We start from the raw sequence: 20,220 nt of genomic DNA on the forward strand, positions 1-20,220 counted from the left end.
GGCTTTTTTTACATATGTTTACACTTTTTTACTTTTTTTTACTGTTTTTTACTGTTTTTTACTGTTTTTTACACGCCGGAGGGGCGTCACGTGCCGAGGAGCAAAAGTCCCGTGATTTACTGTAATTTACATTTTTGACCGTGTAAAAAACGGGGTCCCGAAACCTGGGGGTGTAAAAAACGGTAATTTACATGCCGATGAATTATTTACCCTACACTATCGGAGTTCTACCATGACAATCGCACTCTTCCTAACCATATCACTTGTTCCTCACATTTATACGCGAAGGGTATAACCTCTGAGTATATGTATGTACAATGATATCTCAAGCTTCGAATCTGGTCTTGGGCTATGTTGCTTTCGATGAGTTCATCAAGCTTCTTCTAAGCAGTCGTGTTGGACGAATTCCCCGACTTCGGTAAACGATCCTTCGTGAAACTGATCAGGTGCTGATCCTCTGTCATTCTACCATGTGCAACCAATGTGTTGAATCATACGTCTCTGTGAGTCCTTTCACCTCGGATTCCAAATGACTCGGGCTGCGGCTGCGCAGTGCCGCTGGCGATGTACCATTTACGGAGCCGCTATAGTCAATTGCAATTATCGAGGATGTGGACGCGTGAATCGCGGGTGCATCGGGCTCTGTACGAGGTGTTATCGAGGTTCGCCCGACGTCTATCGGGTGTCGTCGCATCATCATCGACTGCGCATAGTGCGAATGTCACTTCTTGGTAAGTCGTCGATGAACGTCTGAGCGTCGCTAGTGCCGTCGTTGCTCGCCTCTGATTGAATCGTTTTTGGTTGAGCGGTCCACGAACTCGAGACGCTCAGGAGTATGATTACTTGTCTCAAGTTATCAATAAGGAAGCCCCATGCCCAGGGCTCGCACCCTTGGGACCTATATCATCATTGCCAAGCTGACTGCCAAATAACCATCAAGCTGTCGTGCCAATTGATGATCCTCCGAGGGGCTTTTGCCAGATTCGCCCGTATGTGCTTCTGGGCTCGTAACACAACTCGTGACGGAGTAAGCTAAGGCACACCGTCGAGAGCATGAGGCTGGTTGACTCCGCCGCAGTGTATCTATGACTCGTATCTTCGCGCGGGAGACTTCAACTTGACATAGCATCCGCTTTGCTGCGGTAGGCCGTCAAAAATGCAACACATCATGCCTATAAAAGTATGGTTCGCTGTTGAACGAACGATCAAGCTCATCACATCTGTCGAGGGACAATATAGAGCGGTGCAATCGATACATCGTCATCCGCTATGGCGTCCCAACAATCCCCCTCCGCTTCCACAAATTCTCTGCAGTCAGATGCTGCTCCGACTAGCGCCGCGAGTTCGACTGCTACCTTGATTCCGAAGGTCAGAAAAATCGCTATCAATCCCCAGATTGCCATGCTCATTTTCTCGCTGCAGAAGAACACGCAAACTCCGACGTCAAGCTCGCTCTCTCATGCACATCCTGCCCAGTCGAAGGATTGGGAGGCCGCTCTGGGGACGTTGGCCACTTCGTATGGCTTCAGTGGCGAGAGCCCTCTGAAGGCCACGAGCAAGAAGGCAAAGCTCAAAGCCCCCAAAGCTAGCGCAAAGAGCAAGCCATCGGATTCATCCAAGAAGTGATTGGGGCGGCTTATAGCTATTATTTCCAGCTTGAGGTCAGCTTTTAATGCCTAGCCCGATATCCATGCATGATACATGAGAAGATAGACACCGTGCGATAGTAAACTGGTTACCTTCGCCGAGCCGATGGTCCCCTCTCAGTGAGCGAGAAGGTCGAGTCGCTGACGGTGGCAAAGCGAGAGGAGTGGCTCACGCAGGAGCTTACATCACCAGATCCGGACCAGCAGCAGTCATGTCACATTCTCCACTTCGATTTCGAACAAAAATTGGCTTGGTGTTCTCCTTGGTCTTATGTACTCGTATTATGTTCGCGTATCTCACACATAAGAACTGTGATTATTTGATCTGACCTTGGCTGCCACAACGCCAAACAACTAGTGAAGAACTTCCCAATTCGGCGTCATTGTGATCGATGGAATGCTACGTGCGCCCCAGGCTCTTTCCCGCCGCTGTGGGAGTTTTAGGGGCTCAATCCGACAACTTGACGCAAGCTAAGTCCTGCAAGCCCATCTGCCACACTTGCGCCACAATCCGGCTACATCCGAGGAGTAATCATACTCCGAATCCCAACCTTAAACCCCCATAACTCCCTACAGCGGCTGGCACAGAACATCTACAAACAGCGGAGCAGCGGCGCACGTCACCTCGATTAGGAAGGCAGGATATTGGCCCCTCATTACATAATTATCACGGTCCTGTGTACAGTAGCGTTTCGCGCGTCCTAAGTCGCGTCGTGTCGTCCTCGGCGCAAGCTTGCGGCCATGGCTTTCACTCCACTGATAGACTTTCTATACCTGGCTTTCACGCAAAGGCGCGCGTCCCTGTCGAGCTTGATACTCGTCCTTCTGACTGATGAAGGCCTCATCTAACACCCATTTGTTGAAGAACTTGTCCTCGCCCTACCCAAGATTCTCGCGGCGTTTGCCCATCATCCACGTACTTCTGCGACAACATATTCTTGGGCGCACTCTACTATGAAGGCTCAATACTGCCAGGCAACCCGGGATCTGGTCGATACAGATAATGGCTGGCACTTCAGCGCTCTCCATGCGTCTGCGACAGAGGTTCTCGACTTTCACATCGAGGATATGGCTTCGAAGATGCAAAGCGTGGCGCCTGAGCTATGCGACCTCATAGTTGCACTCCTTGTGGGTGGCAAGTCACGCGGTCTCAAATGGAGCACCTCAGATGAGGACGAAGAAGGTGCTTTACTCGACGCTGATGAAATTGAGTACCGGAGTCAACTGGGCGATGATCCCCCGGTGTGGAGTAGTGAAGTTTCAGGAGGTGAAGCAAACAAGCGGGCGCATAATAGTAGCACAGCAACGTAACGCTCTCACGCGGGTGATATGTTCTTGACTGCATTCCAAATCTAGATGCACTCGCCTGACGTTATATCTGTAGAAAGCAGTCGTGATATTGTCTATAGTAATGCAGTCCTTGAGTCAGAGATGTTGTCGAAACGCGCTGACCCGCGCGGTCAGGAACGAGCTCGCAAGCTCGGGCGCGCGAGTAGCCGGGGGCCGGAGGCCCCTATCGTAGTATATAACGACCCCGCGCGATGTACGTACCGCACGCGATTGTCCCTTACGGGCATCGCTAGCTCGTGGACAAACGCGCTCGCCGCGCCGTCGCACCGGTTGTTCCAACAGATGTAACACCCTCGCTGCTGTCAATGGAATTCTATTTCATTCCTGCAATACTCCGGACCGAGTCATCAAGTGTCTTGCACATATGGGCCTCTCGATCTTGCCCTCTGCAATCAACTATATGGTCCACTCCCTCTCGGTAGGGCATTCGATCTCTGGGTCAGTCGCTCCTGGCCGGTCTCGCATACGACAACTTCGACATCCTTCTAAATACAATGACACCTACCATCGAGAAGTCGATGGAGAACCTACTTGCATGGGTCTCGTCCTAGCTTAGCAAAGGTCTTCTTCCGAATGTCTTCGATTGAGGGTAGTGACATGCTGTTACAGCCATAGGGGATGTTGCGAGCAATGGGCTTTCTGCGCGTTGTTGCTACACTCGCTCAGGGGGGATTGCAATGACCTCAATTGATAAAATTGGGCGCCGGTCCTCCGCTGTTTGTGGATGTTTTGTGCCAGCCGCTGTAGGGAGTTATAGGGGATTAAGGTTCAAATAGGATGTCACATGATATGCACGTGATGTGATATCACATGATCTATCTGAGGATACACAAGTACGCTATTCGGATGAAGTCCCCTATAACTCCCACAGCGGCGGGAAGGAGCCTGCGTGCGGCCACGTTAAACCAGAACTTGAAGGTACTACTCCATACTACATTCGTGACTCTGCTGCCTCGTAATCAACAGAGAAAGCCTCACCTTTTTCAGGTCTTTCCGTTCTTGCTCCTGCATCGATTACAGTTGATTGAAGTTGCGCTCCACTACTCTTCTCATCCCCTAGTATAGAACTGTCATAATGTCTACAAATCCTGATGAAGAAGGACCCGACCAGCTGAGCACAGAGAAACGCAAGGCGATCAACGAGTATCTCATGAAGTTCGCCGACGAGGAAGGGCTGCAACCAGACATGGTTCGCAAAGTACCCATCGCAGGTGCTCTTTTGCTACAAGTACTTGCTCAACGTGGAGCGATCGACGCTCGATATCGGGACTTCAACCTCGCTAAGACTTCAGTGCGGGAGAAGCCACGGCTGGCAGAGTTGCTGGCAGACGCCCTCGTCAAGAAGGATTTCTCCTCCGTATGTCGCCTCCGTGAGTCACATATTGCACCAATACAGCGACCAGTATTTGACTGATAACGGGCACACTGTACAGAGCTTCTGAGACCGACTGGGACAGTTCAGCAATCAGCAAAGGATGCTAGTATGTGGTTGGTTGTCAATGAGCAGAAAAGTAAGTGAATCGACGTTATCGTTGATCCCATGGACATGTCTGATACATGGTCTCACAGGACAAGGTATATCTCCGGCGGTGTTGTTTTGTGAGATACTCAAGAATATCTATAGCGGTTCGTGATGCGTGGACAAGTCCGTACGTCGGTGATGCACACACAACGCTCCTCGAGAATGTGCGCGAGATCAACAGTAGTCGAGGTATGAACCCCTACGCCAACAGCATGCCGCTGTTGCAAAGCTCTGGAATGGGCAAATCCAGGACAGTAGACGAGCTTGCCAAGGACATCTTCGTCATTCCTCTCAACGTCCGCAGAGAGGCAACAGGTCAGAATGCGAATCATCTGTTGTCGTATTGGCTAATGCAAATTGCAGGCTATCCTTTTCCTCACTCGGACCCCGACATCTATGACTACTTGGTCTCCGCTAATTATTACACTTGGGAGGTCACAATGCTAGCATACTACAACTTCTTTTTTCATCTATTCTCTGGTATTCGGGAAGAGATCCGTACACATTTGAAAGGGCCTTATCCAAGTCAGAAAGAGCTCGCGCAAGCCTGGCGCACACATCTTGCCCCTGTAAATTCCCAGGAGGACCGCCGCATGACGTTGTATTCTCAGATGATGCGGGTTGGTCTCCTCTGTATATTGACACGTGATTCCTATTAACTTGCTTCCAAAATATAGGATGCTACAAAATCCTTTTATTCCGAGAAACGTGGCCAGACATCAACTCAGGATGCTGCTGAGGGCCGTGGCTTGGAGCTTGCGGAAGCAATCAAGGAACTAGCACCCATCAGTCCGGGGGGGCTCGTGATGGTTTTGTATGTCGATGAGGCCCATACTTTGACCGACGCCGCAATCGATACTTCCCAGAACATTCCGCGCAACCGCTACAGTGTTTTAACAAATGTGCTCTCAGAGATGCACATATTACCAATATTCACCCTTTTCCTTTCTACAAACTCTCATCTATACACGCTTTCTCCTTCCCGTGAAGTGCATCACTCACTGCGCTTCAAGGAGAAGGATGATGTCCCAGCCCCCTACAATGAGATGCCTTGGGATGTCTTCTCCAGCGGAAAGGTCCTTGTCCGTGAAGGTGAAAAATCACTCGATGATGTCTGCAGTTTCGCATTCATGTGCAATTTCGGGCGTCCCCTGTAGGTTCATCATCTGTACTCTCATCTGGCCAGTACTAACGAATATATTCAGGTGGCGGGCGCTCTATGCAAATGCGACAAAGGATGTCCGCGCTACTCTCATGGCGGTGGTCATCACGAAACTGACGGGCATATATGATTTTACTGGTGTCCACAATGATGCCCTCAGGGATCTCCTCGATGATGCCTGCCTTGCAGCACTCAGTGTCCGACTTCTCCTCGAGTATCTACCAATTAATGAGGACATCATGCATACCGGAGTGCGTCTGGTGGAGTCACACTTGGCTGTAGTCTATACTATCAGCAAGGACCGCAAATATCTGACAGCGGGCTATCCATCGGAGCCTGTCGTCGCTGAAGCGGCTGCTCAAGTGATGCGGAGGTTTCAAGACCCAGTTCCAGACATCCTGGCGCGGTATACTCGTAGCGCGATGATATCCGCGGGTCAAAGAGGAGAACTAGTGATGCGACTTCTCCTCATCCGGGCTTTTGACAACGCTTCGAAGAGAAATCGTGGCGATAACGACCAGATCGACCGACCCGTGAGCTTATTTGCATTCCTCGAGGAGCTCTTCAATGTAGGACAAGTGAACAAATTGCGAGTATCCTATCCCGCCAGCGGCTATGGGGAGCGATTTGACGCAGCATTCAAGGACGCTCACGTCCGCTTCACACATTTTGCGAGGCTCGAAGACAACTCTTTGGTCACTTCGCGAGGGGCCTGGATAGCTATGACACGTGGCATAGCCTGGCAGTGTGCCCCGCAACAGGAGGTCATTGATTGCATAGTCCCCGTCGCTCTCAATAGAGGATTGTTGTCAGAGAAGACGATGACTGCGATCCTTATTCAGGTCAAAAACCGCAAGTCACCGGCCCCGCTCGTCATCGATGAGAGCAAATTGTCCCATAAGGGCCACAGGTTTTTCCCCGCAGAGACAGAAGATCGGCGGCCGTACATAGCACTCGTGCTGGAACTAGGTGTCCGGAATGTGCGTTCTATCGGAAAGTCGCATCACCCGAGCCCCGACACACACTCTACACCATCAAAGGTTAGCAACCTGAGAGAGAAGCCGCCAAGTGTCCGACTGTCCGAGTCCTCAAACGCTCCCATGCATCCGCGCTACCAGTTGGACGTGTATGGTTGTTCACCTCGTGTGTACAGCGTCGTCAAAGACAAGAAAGCGTATACTCTGCTCCTCGATGGCAGGGACATCTACCTGGAACATCCACGCAGGAGTACTGAGCCCTGGTTAAAGCGCGTTCGGGGATATTGGTCCGCGAAGACAGCGGACTGGACAGATGACAGTGGGAAGGCTCAGGGGATCGATGAGGATATCGAGGATGATCAGACCTATCTTGGTGCAAGCCAGATTCACGGAGAGTCCATAAGCGTCGTGGGTGAAGAATCTTAGAGTCGCGAAGCCAGCGGCAGTGACGTTTTCGTGTGAAGAGGCTCTTGGCCCATCTCACCCTGTACGATACCTCTCCTTTTCCGCCATGTGTTGCGGTCGTCGCGTCCGCGAGTAAAGAATCTGTGCATAACTGCTGTACATTAGCACTAGAATGGGCTGCCAAGTCAGAATGAACGCACTTCTTGTCCTTCCGGAGACATCTGCTTGCCCAGCGCCCACGTTCATGATGTACCAATCGGATCCATCATCAGCGACTGTAGAGGGGTCAGGTCCAGTGGGGGTCGTGAGCGTAAACGTGCCGAACAATGTTGGTGCCTTAATGATGCGCATGAGACTACTTGCAACGAATATGCAACTCAAAGGGATGCGATGCGCCCTCTACAGATCCGGACGCATTATTAGGAGACTGAGTGCCGGTGTTCGGATACAGATGTCGCATACAGCAATAATCTTGAAGCGCAGCTTGAGAATCGTTCGTTTCTGTGAGTGTAGATCAACGATCGGGCAACAGTGATAACGTGGAGCTCACATCGTTTAGATAGCATGCTTTACTGGCCGTTTACTACTTAGTGTCGATGTCCAGATCTCCCCCAATGGACCGACTTCAGCAAGAGCTTCCCCGGAATGAATGAAATGCGGCGAGGATCAAGACACATAACTAATTATGACCGTTATCAGACCATAGTTTAGTGGAGCATACGTTGTTTTCAATTCGAGGAGCCTCAAGACTGCGTGCATGACCGCGCTTATTCGTGAATGTGCGGGCCCCATATGCGTATACGCCTTGTTCGGGGCCGAGACTAACCTCGCAGGAGAATTGAGGCCGACCGGGGTGGGTGCCAACGCCGCAATGAGCGGTGAAGGTAATTACCAGCGTGTATGGTACGAATACATGTACAATCCCATGGTCGCTCGACCACTCTATTCTGAACCATCAGCCATCATGAAATGTCGTCTATTGAGTTCGTCGTCGGTAGCGCACTCGTTCCGTCTGACTGGAAGAAGTCATCGAGTGTAAGCGGACGCAGCTTGAAGCCCTGCAAGTACATTGAGGGTGAGCGACCACGTAAGAAGAGGGCGGAAAGTTATCTTACCTCTTCTTGACAACGGGCCAACATCTCCTTATCATTATCGGCTTCACGGATGAATTCGCGCATCGGTCGCATGGCAGCATTGCGGCAAAGCTCCTTGAGATCTGAGCCCGACAGAGTTTCAGACTCCTCGGCGAGCCTCCTTATTGAAAACTGCTCGTCAAGGTCAGTATCTTTGAGCATCTACATAATGTCTATTGTCAGTGGATGGACAAGTGCAATTCAATGTCACTTGCCAGGTTCAGGATCTTCTGTCGCTGCTCAAGGTCGGGAAGACCGACAGAGAACCGCTTCGGCATCCGGCGAAGAATTGCGGAGTCGATGTCATTTGGTCTGTTCGTGGCGCCAAGAACAAGTATACGGTCCGTGCTAGAGAGTAGGCCGTCCCACAAGCTGACGATCACCGTCAACACGAGTTTTAGAGTAGTTCATCGAGATCTGGAACCTACGTCATGAATTCCGCCTTCATCATGCCAGTCACCTCATGGTCTCCCTTCGTGCGCTCTCGCAGGAACGAGTCGATCTCGTCAATAAACACGATGCTGGGTTGCGTCTTGCGCGCCAGCGAGAACAGCGCAGCGACAAGCTTGTTCGACTCGCCATACCACTTGTTCGTCAGCACGGACGCGGCGATATTGATGAAGGTGGCGCCAGACTCCTTCGCGAGCGCCTTCGCGAGCATCGTCTTGCCGCAGCCCGGGGGCCCGAACAGCAGTACACCCTTCGGCGCACCAAGAAGCGAGGAAGAATTGAAGAGGTCCGGGTATACGAGAGGATAGATGACCGACTCGCGCAGGGACGAGATGATAGGCTCCAGACCTCCAATGTCTGCGCAAAGTCAGCCCCGGTGCTGTTACAGCAGCTCACACGGCACACACCGGAGAAGCGCACATCAATATCGTCTGGGTGGATAACCTCAGATGCAATCTGCTCTAAAAAGGCCCGGATGCGTGAGCGTTGCAGCGGAGACGGTACCAAGAAGCGCACACACTTTCGTATTCGTCAAGCTTGAGGTCTCGGTGCCCCAGCTTCTCAAGCGCTTTGAGGCTCTTTGCTTTCACTTCTTTCCGCTCTCCAGGACCCATGCCCTCCATTACCCACTGATGTGTGCAGGCCTGTCAGTACGCCCTTCGGCACTGGTAAGACCGTCTGCTACTGACCCGCACGGTGTAATACAAAGCTGCCTTGCGACAGAACGTTCAGCGCATGACCTATGAGCACCCTAAGATCCACGCACTTGGGATACAGCAAAGAGCACGACTATAATGGCTTCAGTGTGACCATGTCTGTCGTCGCGGAGCTCTCCAGTATTACGCACCATCGAATAAAGCGCGCTTCGTGGAAGAAGAAATCGCCATGGCAGCGTGTAGAGCGTCCGCTCTGCAAGTGGGCAGTCGTCGACAAAGTCGTGAATAGAATATGCACAGGAATGAAGAGCCTGCCGGGGGCAGGATGCAGAGGATGGACAACCTAAGACCCGCAAGCGCTGCTTCATTTCCTGATCGCGTGGCATGCCAAAAGAGGCAACTCAGTATAAGATTCACCGCAGCGGCTCAAGTCTGCCTCGGCCTCTGCATAGGTTCCTTGCAGTCACCTCGACATCCCTTACAGCGGTGAGAGGGGACGTATATAGAACAGAGCTCATATCAGAGATATAAAAACAATGACGTTACTTATCCCGAGGAGCCAATTTTAAGACACACGTAACAAGCATGTTAAATGGCCTTTATGTAGCAAAAAAAGCACCTTATACAAGCAACGCACACATACACCGACAGCGTGTCAAAAGCATGATAGTCGTATAGGTTTCGTCAATACTTCAAACATATGCAGCATCCATCATCGATGGTGTCCAGTCCGAGACCGCCATACCTTAAGCTCCGCGCCTCGGCCCAAAATGTCCCGTCCAAGATCGCAAGGGCACACCTCTGCTTATCCTGCTCTTCTGAAACAGCCCGTGCTCTTTTACGCTCGCAAAGCTTATGCCAGCGAGTTCGTGATGACAATAGCAATGAGCGCAGCAAGTATTGCCAACGACGGCCGCGCGTACGCGCTTACTGCAGCACTCTTCGTAGCTCCGCCCGATCTCCCGGTAATCGTGAGTAGATCGGGACAGTCGGGGGTGACGAGCTCCTGTCCGTAGTTGCTCGCAATCCAGAGCACCACGCCGTTTGTCCACCCGAAACCGGCCTAGCAGACAACATGCGCGTCACGTTAGAGTACGGAAGGGATCAGTGCTGTGGTGCCCACCTGAACCGTGTACTCCCCGCCACTGCCGGATGAGTCGACGTCAGTGATGTTGAACTTCTCAAACATCTGCAATCACAAATCAACGTCTCTTTCTCTCTTTTCGGTTCAGCGAGGAGGACGCACATTCCCAGTGTTGTTGATGCTCTGCGTGACGTTCAACTCCTGGTCCGACAGCCTCGGCAGGTACCCCGGGATCGAGCCACCCGTCGCATGCCTGGGACCCATCGCGGTCAACGCAGTCCATGCACATACCCATACGAGCCAACTCACCAACTGCACAGCGCGCTCGCAAAGTACCGGTTCGCCAGCTCCCGCTGCAAGGCGTGGGCCCAGCCTTCGCCCGCCGTCGCGTTCCCCCCATTAACGACCGTCCCATCCAGCCGGCTGATGTCTGCCGCGGGACCCACCTTCGTCGCGTTCTTGCCCGCGCCGCCGATGGGCTGCCCGGGTAACGCGTCTTCCGCGACGCCGATCTGCCCCTCGGGCACCAGCGCGTACGTGGACGAGTTGGAGGGCGGCGTCGGCAGCGTGCTGGTAGTGATGTTGGAGGGGAGCGCCTTCAGGGCCTCGAGGATGATGTACTGGTGCGGGGGCCACGTGTTTGGCGCATCCCTGCGTGGTGCACATTCAGCATACTGTTGCGATGGAGACGAGAGCAGACATACCATTGCAGGCCAGTCTCGAGGAACGTCACCGGCATAGTACCGTTGTATCTGTTAAGCACAAGGTTGAGACCCGCGAAGAAGCCGAACGCGTTCTCCGTCGACGCGAGCACCTCATCCGGTATAATGCTATTCCAAAGCGGGTAGAATGTCGCCGCACTGTACAGATCGTTGCGCGCGTTCGAGGTGAGGTTGTAATCGTAGAACGCCAGCTTCTTGGAGTCCCAGAACAGGTCGAGGATGCCCTCGCGCAGAGAGGCTGCGACGGCTAGATGCGTTGCTGCGGCGGAGCTGTTGCCTGAGCTGGTGTACATGTCCGCGACGAGTGTGTGGGCCTTGTCTGCAGAGTGCTTAGTGTCAAAAGCCAAGGAATCAGATCAGACGGAGGGTGCCTCACAAAGAATGCTATTGAGATCAATGGGAATGATGTTCCGCACATTCAGCGTACGCAACGTCGGGTTCGTGTTGTTCGTGCCGCCAGCGAGAGGCTGTGCGCTGTATCGTGACGAGTAGTCCCAACCTGTTTCAGCGCCGCTCGCGAGCTCGGCATACAGGGCAGAACGCTCGCTCTCACTGAGCGAGGGTAGCGTAGGGTCGAATGCGGTGGAATAGTCTACAGCAAATGTGAGGCGCATGCTCTGGATGGGAGCGTCCTTGGTCCGCACCATCGATGTACGACTCTGGCCGAGGCGCAGAGTTATTCACGGAATAGTGGAACATCGTGTAAGTCTTGCCCGTGTATGAGCTTGTCACCGAAACGCTGCGGTTGTTCATCCACCATTGTAGTTCATTCTGCACAGCCTGTCAGCAGGTGCTTTTGTATATGACAGGACGACATACTTCGATAGAGGGGACAGCCCGTTCGAGGACAGAGGTATCGTTGGTCTCAGCAACGTAGTCAGCCACCATCTGCTGAGAATTAGTTTAGCATAACAATCGAGACACTATTCGCTTACCCTGGTGAACATAGGTGGCTGCGAACGATCCAAATCTGGTATTGTACAATTAGAAGGAGGTATACGAAGACCGCGACCAGCATAGAACTCACAGTAGATTCGACCGCCATTGGGAATGAAGCCGTAGGTATGAATCTCGTCCATGAAGTTCTGCAGTGTCGAGTTGGCAACGTCGTACAACTCCGATTTCAATAAGCCTTGCACGATCCAGTACGAATCCCAGTAGTCTGTCGGCGTATAGTTAAAGTTAAAGGGATGAGATGCTTGAGGCATACGAGAATGTCACTCACACTGCTCACGGAAACGTCCGCCAGGAATGACGAACGTGTGGTTGAGCGGAATGAACGTCCCCTCACACGGGCCATCCTCCGTCCCGGCAGGGCACGTCGCAGTCTTGTTGGTCTGCCGCACTAGATCCTCCCAGTATCCACTCACTATTTGCGACCATGCACGAAGCAGTGGGTCAGTAACATTGTCAAGAAACGCGGGTTCCTCCACAAAGTTCGCAAGCGAGATAGGCTCAATCTCGAGCCCCTCCCCGACAAAGTCGTCATCCTCGAAGTTCACGATGGAGCCCTCGGTGACGAGCGCTGAGCCGTTCTTATAGAACGCGGCAAAGTCGGCGAGGACCTGCTGCGAGCGCTTGGAGGTAGGCTTATCCACGATTGTTTTTGGATCCGAGTAGACATTCGCGAGGTTCACAGTTTGTAAGAGCTACATGAACGAGGAGGTTAGTTCTGGTGCTACAGATTGAGAGTATTAATGACACTCACCGCGCCCGCACAGAAGATTTGACTTGGACACCATGGCTGCACGGGGGGCAGCGGCTCCTCGGAAGGAATGGGGGAGGACAAGGCAGACGCACTAGCTACCGCTGTGGATATGGGCGTGTTCGACGCGGTCACGACGGTCGTCGCCGACTGGGGAAGGGCGCTTACAATGAGGACAAGGCCAAGAACGCTTGCGACTGTTGCCCACATCGTCAAGGTCATTGCTCGCGGTGCTCGTCGACGCGCGCTACCCCGCATTGCGGCTTTATATACCCCACATCGAAAATAAGACTGATCAGGCTCCCCGGCCTAAACTTGGATGATCCCAGACCGAGCGCATGAAAGCGCCTATGCGCGCGGGGTCGCATGACGCAAAGGAGGTCTGCTGACATCGTTGACCAGCCATCCGACAAATAGGCCAGTCACCGGCAAGTTGAGTGCGTCCCTGGATCATATGGAGCAGCGAGCCGAGACTCAGGGCGCGGCGCGAGAAAGAAAGTGTAGGAGAAAAAGGGAAGAGGATGAATCGAAGAAACGACGGTTTGCTTCATGTTATACGCGCGAGGCAACTCCGACTCGTCAAGGAAGGTGGGAGGTCATATGAAACACCGATCGTGTGAACGATCACGCCTCGAGCTCGTGCCTTCCGAGGAGATAATTGACGCAGCCTTGACCCGACGCTGTCAGCTTCAGCCAAGGAATTTATTTATGGAGACCAAGACGGCCACCTTAACGTACCCATCTTGGGCTTTTCAAAGCTGGTCTAACGTAATGAGTGCGGCACTGAGCATCGAGTGTGGAAACTTGTCGCCGAGCGACAGGTTACACTCAGCGCGATGTCGGCCTTGTAACGGAACCGAGCAACGAACAGGATTTGCTTTTGTGTGTACACTAGTGTAGAAGAATGAGAACAGGGTTCGTAGGTGATGGTCGTGGTTCGGGGAAAAGAGTTGTTGAGCGGATCGACGTGTGCGCGCGGAAGCAACCCGACGCGTCCAAACACCTTGACAGGTCGAGCAAACATGTGATGTTACGGAAGCGTCATGTCCCGCGTAAGCCTAAGCAGTACAGCTGCTGTGGTCGCCAACTCCGAAGCTCATCGACATCTACGGCATGGGGCTGTGTCGATGCGGACACGCAAGTACCGCTGTGGGAGGAATATCATGCATTCGCTATGTTGCCTGGCATGTATAATGCGACTGTCAAAATAACGACTCGCTGGTAGAATATGACTCGCTTGGGATGCGCTCTAATTGATGGTACTGCAGAGGTAGCTCGCTTGTCTGGAAAAGACGTGGACTGACTCAGGCGCGATATCATGGGCCTTCGGAGAATGTTTCGTCTACTTCTAAAACAGATTCTTGCAGTGTGTGGTCTTTTTGAACTTTATACAGGTGCGGTTTTGAGCGTGTCATAAGTATGTTCGCCAAACCATGTAAAACCTCGATCTCAGCCATCAATGATGACTGTACTCATCGCGCCCGCTGCCCTTTCAGTCGACTCATCAGCTCAGAGCTCCTGTACCGGCGGATATCCGATTGTTGTAAAATATACCTGAGCTTCAAACAAGGTAGATGGGGAGATGAGCAGAAACCGCACAGAACTGTCCGGTTGATCACCTAGTCATCAACATGTTTCACTCTCATTCCGCGGTGGAGCGAAAACCTATTCTGACTTCTTCAGATGCGGGCAATGTTGAGCAATTCACAAGGTAGTGACAAGTCTTACAAAGAGAGGTCCAACCATTCCACTTACAACTTTGGCGCTCGCGCGGTCAATCGCGGATACGGATGGTTTGCAGGATGCTTAAAGGTGTGTTCTCCGTTCCAGTGAGACAGGTCAATTGGTAAGGAAATTGTGCTGTACCACAAATTACAGGGCAGTGTGTATTGACGGGGTACACGCACAGTCCAATAGATCGAATTCGCTGTGCATGGATTTCGTTACCTGGGACAAGTAGGGTCAAGAGGATGCTCTGCCAAAATGACCGTCGCGGGCGAAAAGTGCGGACTGCTGCAGTGTTCGCGACATATAGCATCTGAAGTTCGGCAGGGGGTTGCACATCGACCTGTTTCTGTGTTTTGCTCATCGTGACTGGTGTGAAGACGAAAGGAGAACAAAGCCTGCGAAGTGCGACTGGTGTCAAGACGACTGAAATCTCGACAATAAACATCATAGGCTCCTCCGGAAGACGGCCATACCTGTATTCTAGCGGGTGAACCTCGCCTTCACCATTGTCCCGCGCATCGCCCTAAATAACACCGCGAACAAACAAACCACCACGCGAGGTGCGCGACACCAAAGCTACAAATACACGGGCCAATATATGGCCCTACGAGCTCAAGCATAAACATCCTGACATGGATTGCACAAGCTATCAATCATCGCGCGCTGTGCCACAAGCTCCGGGCTCCCAGTAGAGCAGCGATGGTGTGCCAACCTGGCCAGAATCTTCGCGGTCGTTCATCAGTCACATGAGCACTTCATCATGCGCAGTAGGCCCCGAGCACGAGCGACGAAGGCGAGATCCAGTCCTTGCATACGAGGCCTTTCTCGAACAGCTGCTTGACAATACTCGCACCGACGATGCGCATACATACCTGGTGTAATATGACGAAGAGAAGAGAGAAGATGTTGCACGCGTCTTCCTAATAGCAGCGAGGACGGAAATGAGAGGCATGCTGCCCAATGGATGGCTGAACCTTAGGCTACAGCGGATTGACCTCAATGGAAGATCGCGCAGAGCCTCCTTATATAGAACGTGGTCCAACATTACAGCGTCGCTTCGCTGCTTCTTGGACGCTGACCACGATGACCTCAGAATGGCTAGATGGAATGAAGACAGCTTGGCTCGGACCCGTACACCTAGCGCCGGGAGTGCGCATATACAGTAAAGCTCACCGTCCGGTCGGTACATCCATTGTTCAGCCACGACCTGAGCTGCGGCTCGTCGCATTATTCGCTGCTCAATCGTGCGGCGTCAGTGCATATGCTTCGAACGTTCGAGATCCGGAGTGTCGAGCTTCTCCACCTCATTACGGGGACATGGTCATATCTGCGCACCTCTGTATGGAAGCATAGCAAGTATCGCCGTACACGTCCTATACGAGCGGAAGGTGTGGTACGTGAGTAACGATTTCCATGGTCGTCAGACAATGACACAAGGCACCGTACCTGTGTCCACAGCATCATGTTCTATTTTTGGCCTGCGAACGATCAGCGCTCGGTTGTGATGGACGACATTAGCACAACGAGTACGCAGTCGTCTGAATGCTGATGAAGGATGCTCCGACATGTGGTGATGCAACGGATTGTTGATCATCCTGTCTCAGTCAACAGCCACCAACTGCCAGCGCAATCGAACAACACGTACCCAGATGGCGTGCTCTTCGTCCACAGCCTCCCCAAGGGGTCAACAGAGGTTCATCAACCGCATCTGACCGAGATAGGGAAATCAAAGCGCACACCTGAGTTTGCTTCCATTTCGAAACTGGTGCTGTCCACGCCGCGGGGCGCCGAGTGCCGATACAATGCCGCAAAGAGCCCATTTGCGATATGCCGTAGGCGGTGTCCACGAGATTCGTTCTCAATTGCGCGCAGTTGGTCCGTACCTTACTACGGCCTGTGTTGTGGCTTCGGCCTCCGTTTAGGATGCCGACACGAGATCGCGAATTATGGTCACTAAGGCTTGACACCGGCGGGCCGCCCCATTGAAACTGGAAGATAAAATCACACAACAACTTAAGCGTCAGATACAGATCAAATGCAGGATTGCTCCTAACCGCAGCAGCAGTCTTCGGAAGCATTACACATCTGGATCTCGGGGTCGGTTACCATCGCCACATAGCCCTGGCAAATATAGTTAGCAGCTCATCTTGCGAACATGGTTCTTCGGACATCGCCACGCGCTGCTGGGTATATAGACCGTCCCTGCGACAAGAGACAAACTATCACTCAAGCAACGCCCATCAGTTGCACTCAGCGCACTCACCTAACTCACATCCTCTCTTCCATCCTCTTCGATAACATCTCAACACAATGGGCCTTTTCGACGACGTTGTTGACGCTTTCGAGCCCCGTACGTGACGTTGCAGATTGGGAGGACCAGCCGTACTGATACACGACGATCGAGCAGAGCAGAGTTTCAGTGAGACAACTACCACCACAGACGTCCAGGATGGCGGCTATGGCGGCGGCTCCGATTACCAGCAGACAACGGAGACCACTGATGTACAGGATGGTGGCTGGGGAGGCTCCGATTACCAGCAAACCACGACAACAGATGTCGTCGACCAGAACAATGGGTTCGGCGGCGGAGACTACTACCAGCAGTCGGAGACGACATCGGAGACCGTTTCGGACGGCTGGTGAACGTCTCGGTAGCATGTGCGCAGAGCTCTTGCGGCTCGGTATACCATCTGCATAGTGAAAGATACAGAACGCGTTGATTGTATGTGGTCAGAATTTGGAAAAGGCGTACTTTGTAATTCTACATGTGCAATTCGGAAGTAAATCACGACTGCTGTTGTGAGAGCGCAAAGTTTGCGTAAGGATACGAGATCTTGGTTTGTTGCGAATGATTACTCTATAGCTGTTACTCGTTGAAAAAACGATCATGGAGTCAGCTGATGCCGATAACGAGACACATACACGTCCTGCCCACTCTCTCCCAAAAGCAGTGTGATCAGTCAGAAAGCCATGCAAGCGCGCACTTCGAAGCGTGCGGGATCCCATGCCCTGCTATTGAGTTACATAGTCCAATAGTCAGGGATCGAGCTTCGAGAGCTGCTGTGGCCGCGTACATTCAAGTCCGAGTCCGCGGTTGTAAATAATAGATTGCAGGTTCGCCAATACGGTTGTCAGACAGGAGTGAATGATCGATGACATAAAATCGCAAGCGCTGCATTACCTTGCTACTAATATCCAGTGTTGAATATACTGCCTTCGTGCTACGTTGAGACACGAAGGCAAACAATATGATCGTGGTGCTGTGGGGAGATAACCTACATTCCTTCTTGTGTGAACATAGGGACTTTCGGGGCGGATTGTGACATCTTCGTTCGCCTCCTGTAGTCTATTTTTTGTGCGTCGCCATACAATTGTGTTGATTGCCGGACTTTGACTGGAATCGTTATTGCCAGGGCGGTCGGTTTTTATGGCAGCGTTCAGCTTGCAACCCATTAGTATACCAGAGGTGCAGTTAGTGGACTAGAGCTTAATGGCAAGATGCTGGTCACAGCATGTGCGACGCGTCAGGGTGATACCGACGCGCTCGTCACGTGCCGCTGATGCGCGTCGGATGCAATCTCGCTGTCGGGACTCCTCATTAAGCTTCACCAACTGTGCTCAGTCCTTACCAGCTTTAAACTCAGTCAAAGTCTTGTGGTGCCAATATTTGCGTCTGGTCTGACCTAGCGAACCAGAATGGCCATAGTCTCCCTGGGCGGCCTGCTCTATCTACTCCCGCCGCTCTGTTGTGGCTTGTTTTTTGCCCTTCGAGTTATTCAGTTACATGTCGCTAAGCACAACAGACGAAAGGCCGTGCTTGATGAACTCAAAGCCACAGACCCCGAGAGGAAGCGGCTGATTGGATTCTTTCACCCGTATTGGTGAGCTCCTAGAAGAGTTACAGCGGAAAGCGCCTCTCATCTCATTTAGCTTTCGAAAAGCAATGCAGGTGGCGGTGGAGAACGTGTGCTATGGACCGCTATCGCTATGCTCCAACGCTCCGAACCAGACGTCGTGAACGTCGTCTATACCGGTGACATCGACGTCACGAAAGCACAAATCATCGAGAGAGTGAAGGTGTGCCCAAGCCTCCTTTATTTGCGTCTCATATTATTCACCTGGCATGATTTGCTCCAGGCGCGGTTCGACATAGAGCTTGCACCCTCATCTCTTCATTTCGTGTTTCTACACTCACGATACCTCGTCGAAGATACCACATGGCGGAGGTTTACACTCCTTGGCCAGAGCATAGGGTCTATGTACTTGGCATGGGAGGCGATGTCCAAACTCGTTCCTGACCTCTACATCGGTATGTTACTGAACAAGTGCGTAGAGACGACCAATTAATGTTCTCCACAGACACCATGGGCTACGCCTTCACCTTTCCCGTCGTGCGCTGGCTTGCCCTGACCAAGGTTGGCGCGTACGTACACTACCCCACGATCAGCACCGACATGCTCGAGCGGGTGCGCTCGCGTCGGGCATGGCATACTAACTCCGGTGCCATTGCATCTTCGGCAGTCCTAAGCAAAGCAAAATTATTGTGAGTACCGCTGTCGTAGCTCTTGATGCGTCATCTAAGGGCTGCATCGCGAGCACTCAGATATTATCGCATGTTCATGTTCTACTATACGGGCTGCCTCCGCACTGCCTCGTTCTTGATGGTAAACTCTTCGTGGACGAAAAATCACGTCGATGCAGTTCTGCAACATACCGACCCACTCCTCAGTAGTCTCCACATACTCGGACTGCTCCTGCCCGCGAGCGCAGCACGCACAGCACGCATCGTATACCCGCCATGCGACACGCGCGACCTCGCGACTTTCCCGCTGGAGGGCCGTGAGCGTGTCATATTCAGTCTCGCGCAATTCCGGTATGTTTGTGTGCTCCCTCCGCGACCTTGATCAACATGAATCTCACGCATGCGATGTTCAGCCCGGAAAAGGACCATCCAGCGCAATTACGCGCGTTTCATCGGGTTCTGGCCGACCACCCGGAGTACGCTAAGCCGGGTCCGCTGCAGGTCCGACTCGTCATGATGGGCGGCAGCCGTAACGCTGAGGACGCTGCGCGTATTGACGCTCTGCGCGAGCTAGCCCGTGAGCTGGGCATCGAGGTCCGAACGCTTCCTCTCTATCCCCGTATATGCCGCTCAAGAACGACAACCGATCCCACAGGAGCATGTAGAGATAATTATCAATGCCTCGTATCCCCAGATGCTCAATTGGCTGTCAAGAGCAAGCATAGGTCTAAGCACAATGGTGGATGAGCACTTCGGCATCAACGTCGTGGAGTTCATGGTCTGTGGATGCATATACTCTTTGCTCGATGCCTTTTGACCCCCGGTTCGCAGGCCGCCGGTGTCATACCAGTGACACATGCTTCCGGCGGACCCTTGAACGACATTGTCGTTCCCTTCAACGGAAGTCCGACAGGTGCGTCTTGGCAATGTCATTCATGAGCGATCTCCAATCTTCTGCGTCCCGCTCTGCAGGCTTCCATGCGACGTCTCCGGAGACTTTCGCAGAAGCTTTCCACAAAGTCTTGACCCTATCACCGGAGGAGGAAGTGAACCTCCGGTCGCGCGCTCGCACATGGGCTGTTCAGCGATTCTCAGAAGAAGAATTTGAAAAGGGATGGAACGAGAGCGGCTGGCAGCAGACTCTTCGGGGTTGACTTG

General features: G+C 52.6%; 6 protein-coding genes across 6 annotated transcripts; 4 read left to right on the plus strand and 2 right to left on the minus strand.

The window, feature by feature from the left end:
- Positions 1-1,269: 1,269 nt before the first annotated feature.
- POSPLADRAFT_1157542 (hypothetical protein) lies at positions 1,270-3,284 on the plus strand (the record flags this gene model as incomplete). Its single annotated transcript, XM_024487204.1, has 5 exons — positions 1,270-1,622; positions 1,728-1,766; positions 2,062-2,174; positions 2,512-2,913; positions 3,031-3,284. 5 exons carry the CDS (start codon positions 1,270-1,272, stop codon positions 3,282-3,284), a joined length of 1,161 nt encoding a protein of 386 aa, XP_024333998.1.
- Positions 3,285-5,772: 2,488 nt separating this feature from the next.
- POSPLADRAFT_1157691 (hypothetical protein) lies at positions 5,773-7,083 on the plus strand (the record flags this gene model as incomplete). Its single annotated transcript, XM_024487226.1, has 2 exons — positions 5,773-6,660; positions 6,721-7,083. 2 exons carry the CDS (start codon positions 5,773-5,775, stop codon positions 7,081-7,083), a joined length of 1,251 nt encoding a protein of 416 aa, XP_024333999.1.
- An 838-nt stretch (positions 7,084-7,921) lies between these two features.
- POSPLADRAFT_1186113 (hypothetical protein) lies at positions 7,922-9,631 on the minus strand. The gene is made up of 9 exons (XM_024489203.1): positions 9,493-9,631; positions 9,412-9,434; positions 9,335-9,358; positions 9,166-9,274; positions 9,053-9,106; positions 8,624-9,002; positions 8,411-8,567; positions 8,178-8,357; positions 7,922-8,120 (listed from the first exon to the last, which is right to left on the minus strand). Exons 1-9 carry the CDS (start codon positions 9,530-9,532, stop codon positions 8,025-8,027), a joined length of 1,062 nt encoding a protein of 353 aa, XP_024334000.1. The 5' UTR covers positions 9,533-9,631; the 3' UTR covers positions 7,922-8,024.
- A 523-nt stretch (positions 9,632-10,154) lies between these two features.
- On the minus strand, positions 10,155-12,849 carry POSPLADRAFT_1050249 (glycoside hydrolase family 37 protein; the record flags this gene model as incomplete). Its single annotated transcript, XM_024479945.1, has 12 exons — positions 10,155-10,364; positions 10,425-10,490; positions 10,548-10,638; positions 10,695-11,036; positions 11,090-11,426; positions 11,484-11,699; positions 11,752-11,878; positions 11,927-11,995; positions 12,043-12,077; positions 12,135-12,305; positions 12,333-12,756; positions 12,847-12,849. 12 exons carry the CDS (start codon positions 12,847-12,849, stop codon positions 10,155-10,157), a joined length of 2,091 nt encoding a protein of 696 aa, XP_024334001.1.
- Positions 12,850-16,850: 4,001 nt separating this feature from the next.
- On the plus strand, positions 16,851-17,183 carry POSPLADRAFT_1037059 (hypothetical protein; the record flags this gene model as incomplete). The annotated part of the gene is made up of 2 exons (XM_024477191.1): positions 16,851-16,890; positions 16,921-17,183. 2 exons carry the CDS (start codon positions 16,851-16,853, stop codon positions 17,181-17,183), a joined length of 303 nt encoding a protein of 100 aa, XP_024334002.1.
- Positions 17,184-18,236: 1,053 nt separating this feature from the next.
- POSPLADRAFT_1157340 (glycosyltransferase family 4 protein) lies at positions 18,237-20,216 on the plus strand (the record flags this gene model as incomplete). Its single annotated transcript, XM_024487173.1, has 9 exons — positions 18,237-18,421; positions 18,482-18,617; positions 18,678-18,849; positions 18,900-19,083; positions 19,144-19,413; positions 19,476-19,656; positions 19,718-19,840; positions 19,894-19,975; positions 20,035-20,216. The coding sequence occupies 9 exons, from the start codon at positions 18,237-18,239 to the stop codon at positions 20,214-20,216; spliced, it is 1,515 nt and encodes a 504-aa protein (XP_024334003.1).
- Positions 20,217-20,220: the final 4 nt, after the last annotated feature.

Source organism: Postia placenta (assembly GCF_002117355.1).
Source record: "Postia placenta MAD-698-R-SB12 unplaced genomic scaffold POSPLAscaffold_19, whole genome shotgun sequence".
NCBI lineage: Eukaryota > Fungi > Basidiomycota > Agaricomycetes > Polyporales > Adustoporiaceae > Rhodonia > Rhodonia placenta.

Bases quoted from the DNA above. Each gene is read 5' to 3' on its own strand.
- POSPLADRAFT_1186113 (XM_024489203.1), bottom strand. From the start codon at position 9,532: ATGGCGATTTCTTCTTCCACGAAGCGCGCTTTATTCGATG. The intron at 9,003-9,052 runs GTGTGTGCCGTG...GACTTTGCGCAG, and splicing joins TATTGATGTGCGCTTCTCCG to ACATTGGAGGTCTGGAGCCT. The intron at 8,358-8,410 runs GCAAGTGACATT...GACATTATGTAG, and splicing joins GACAGAAGATCCTGAACCTG to ATGCTCAAAGATACTGACCT.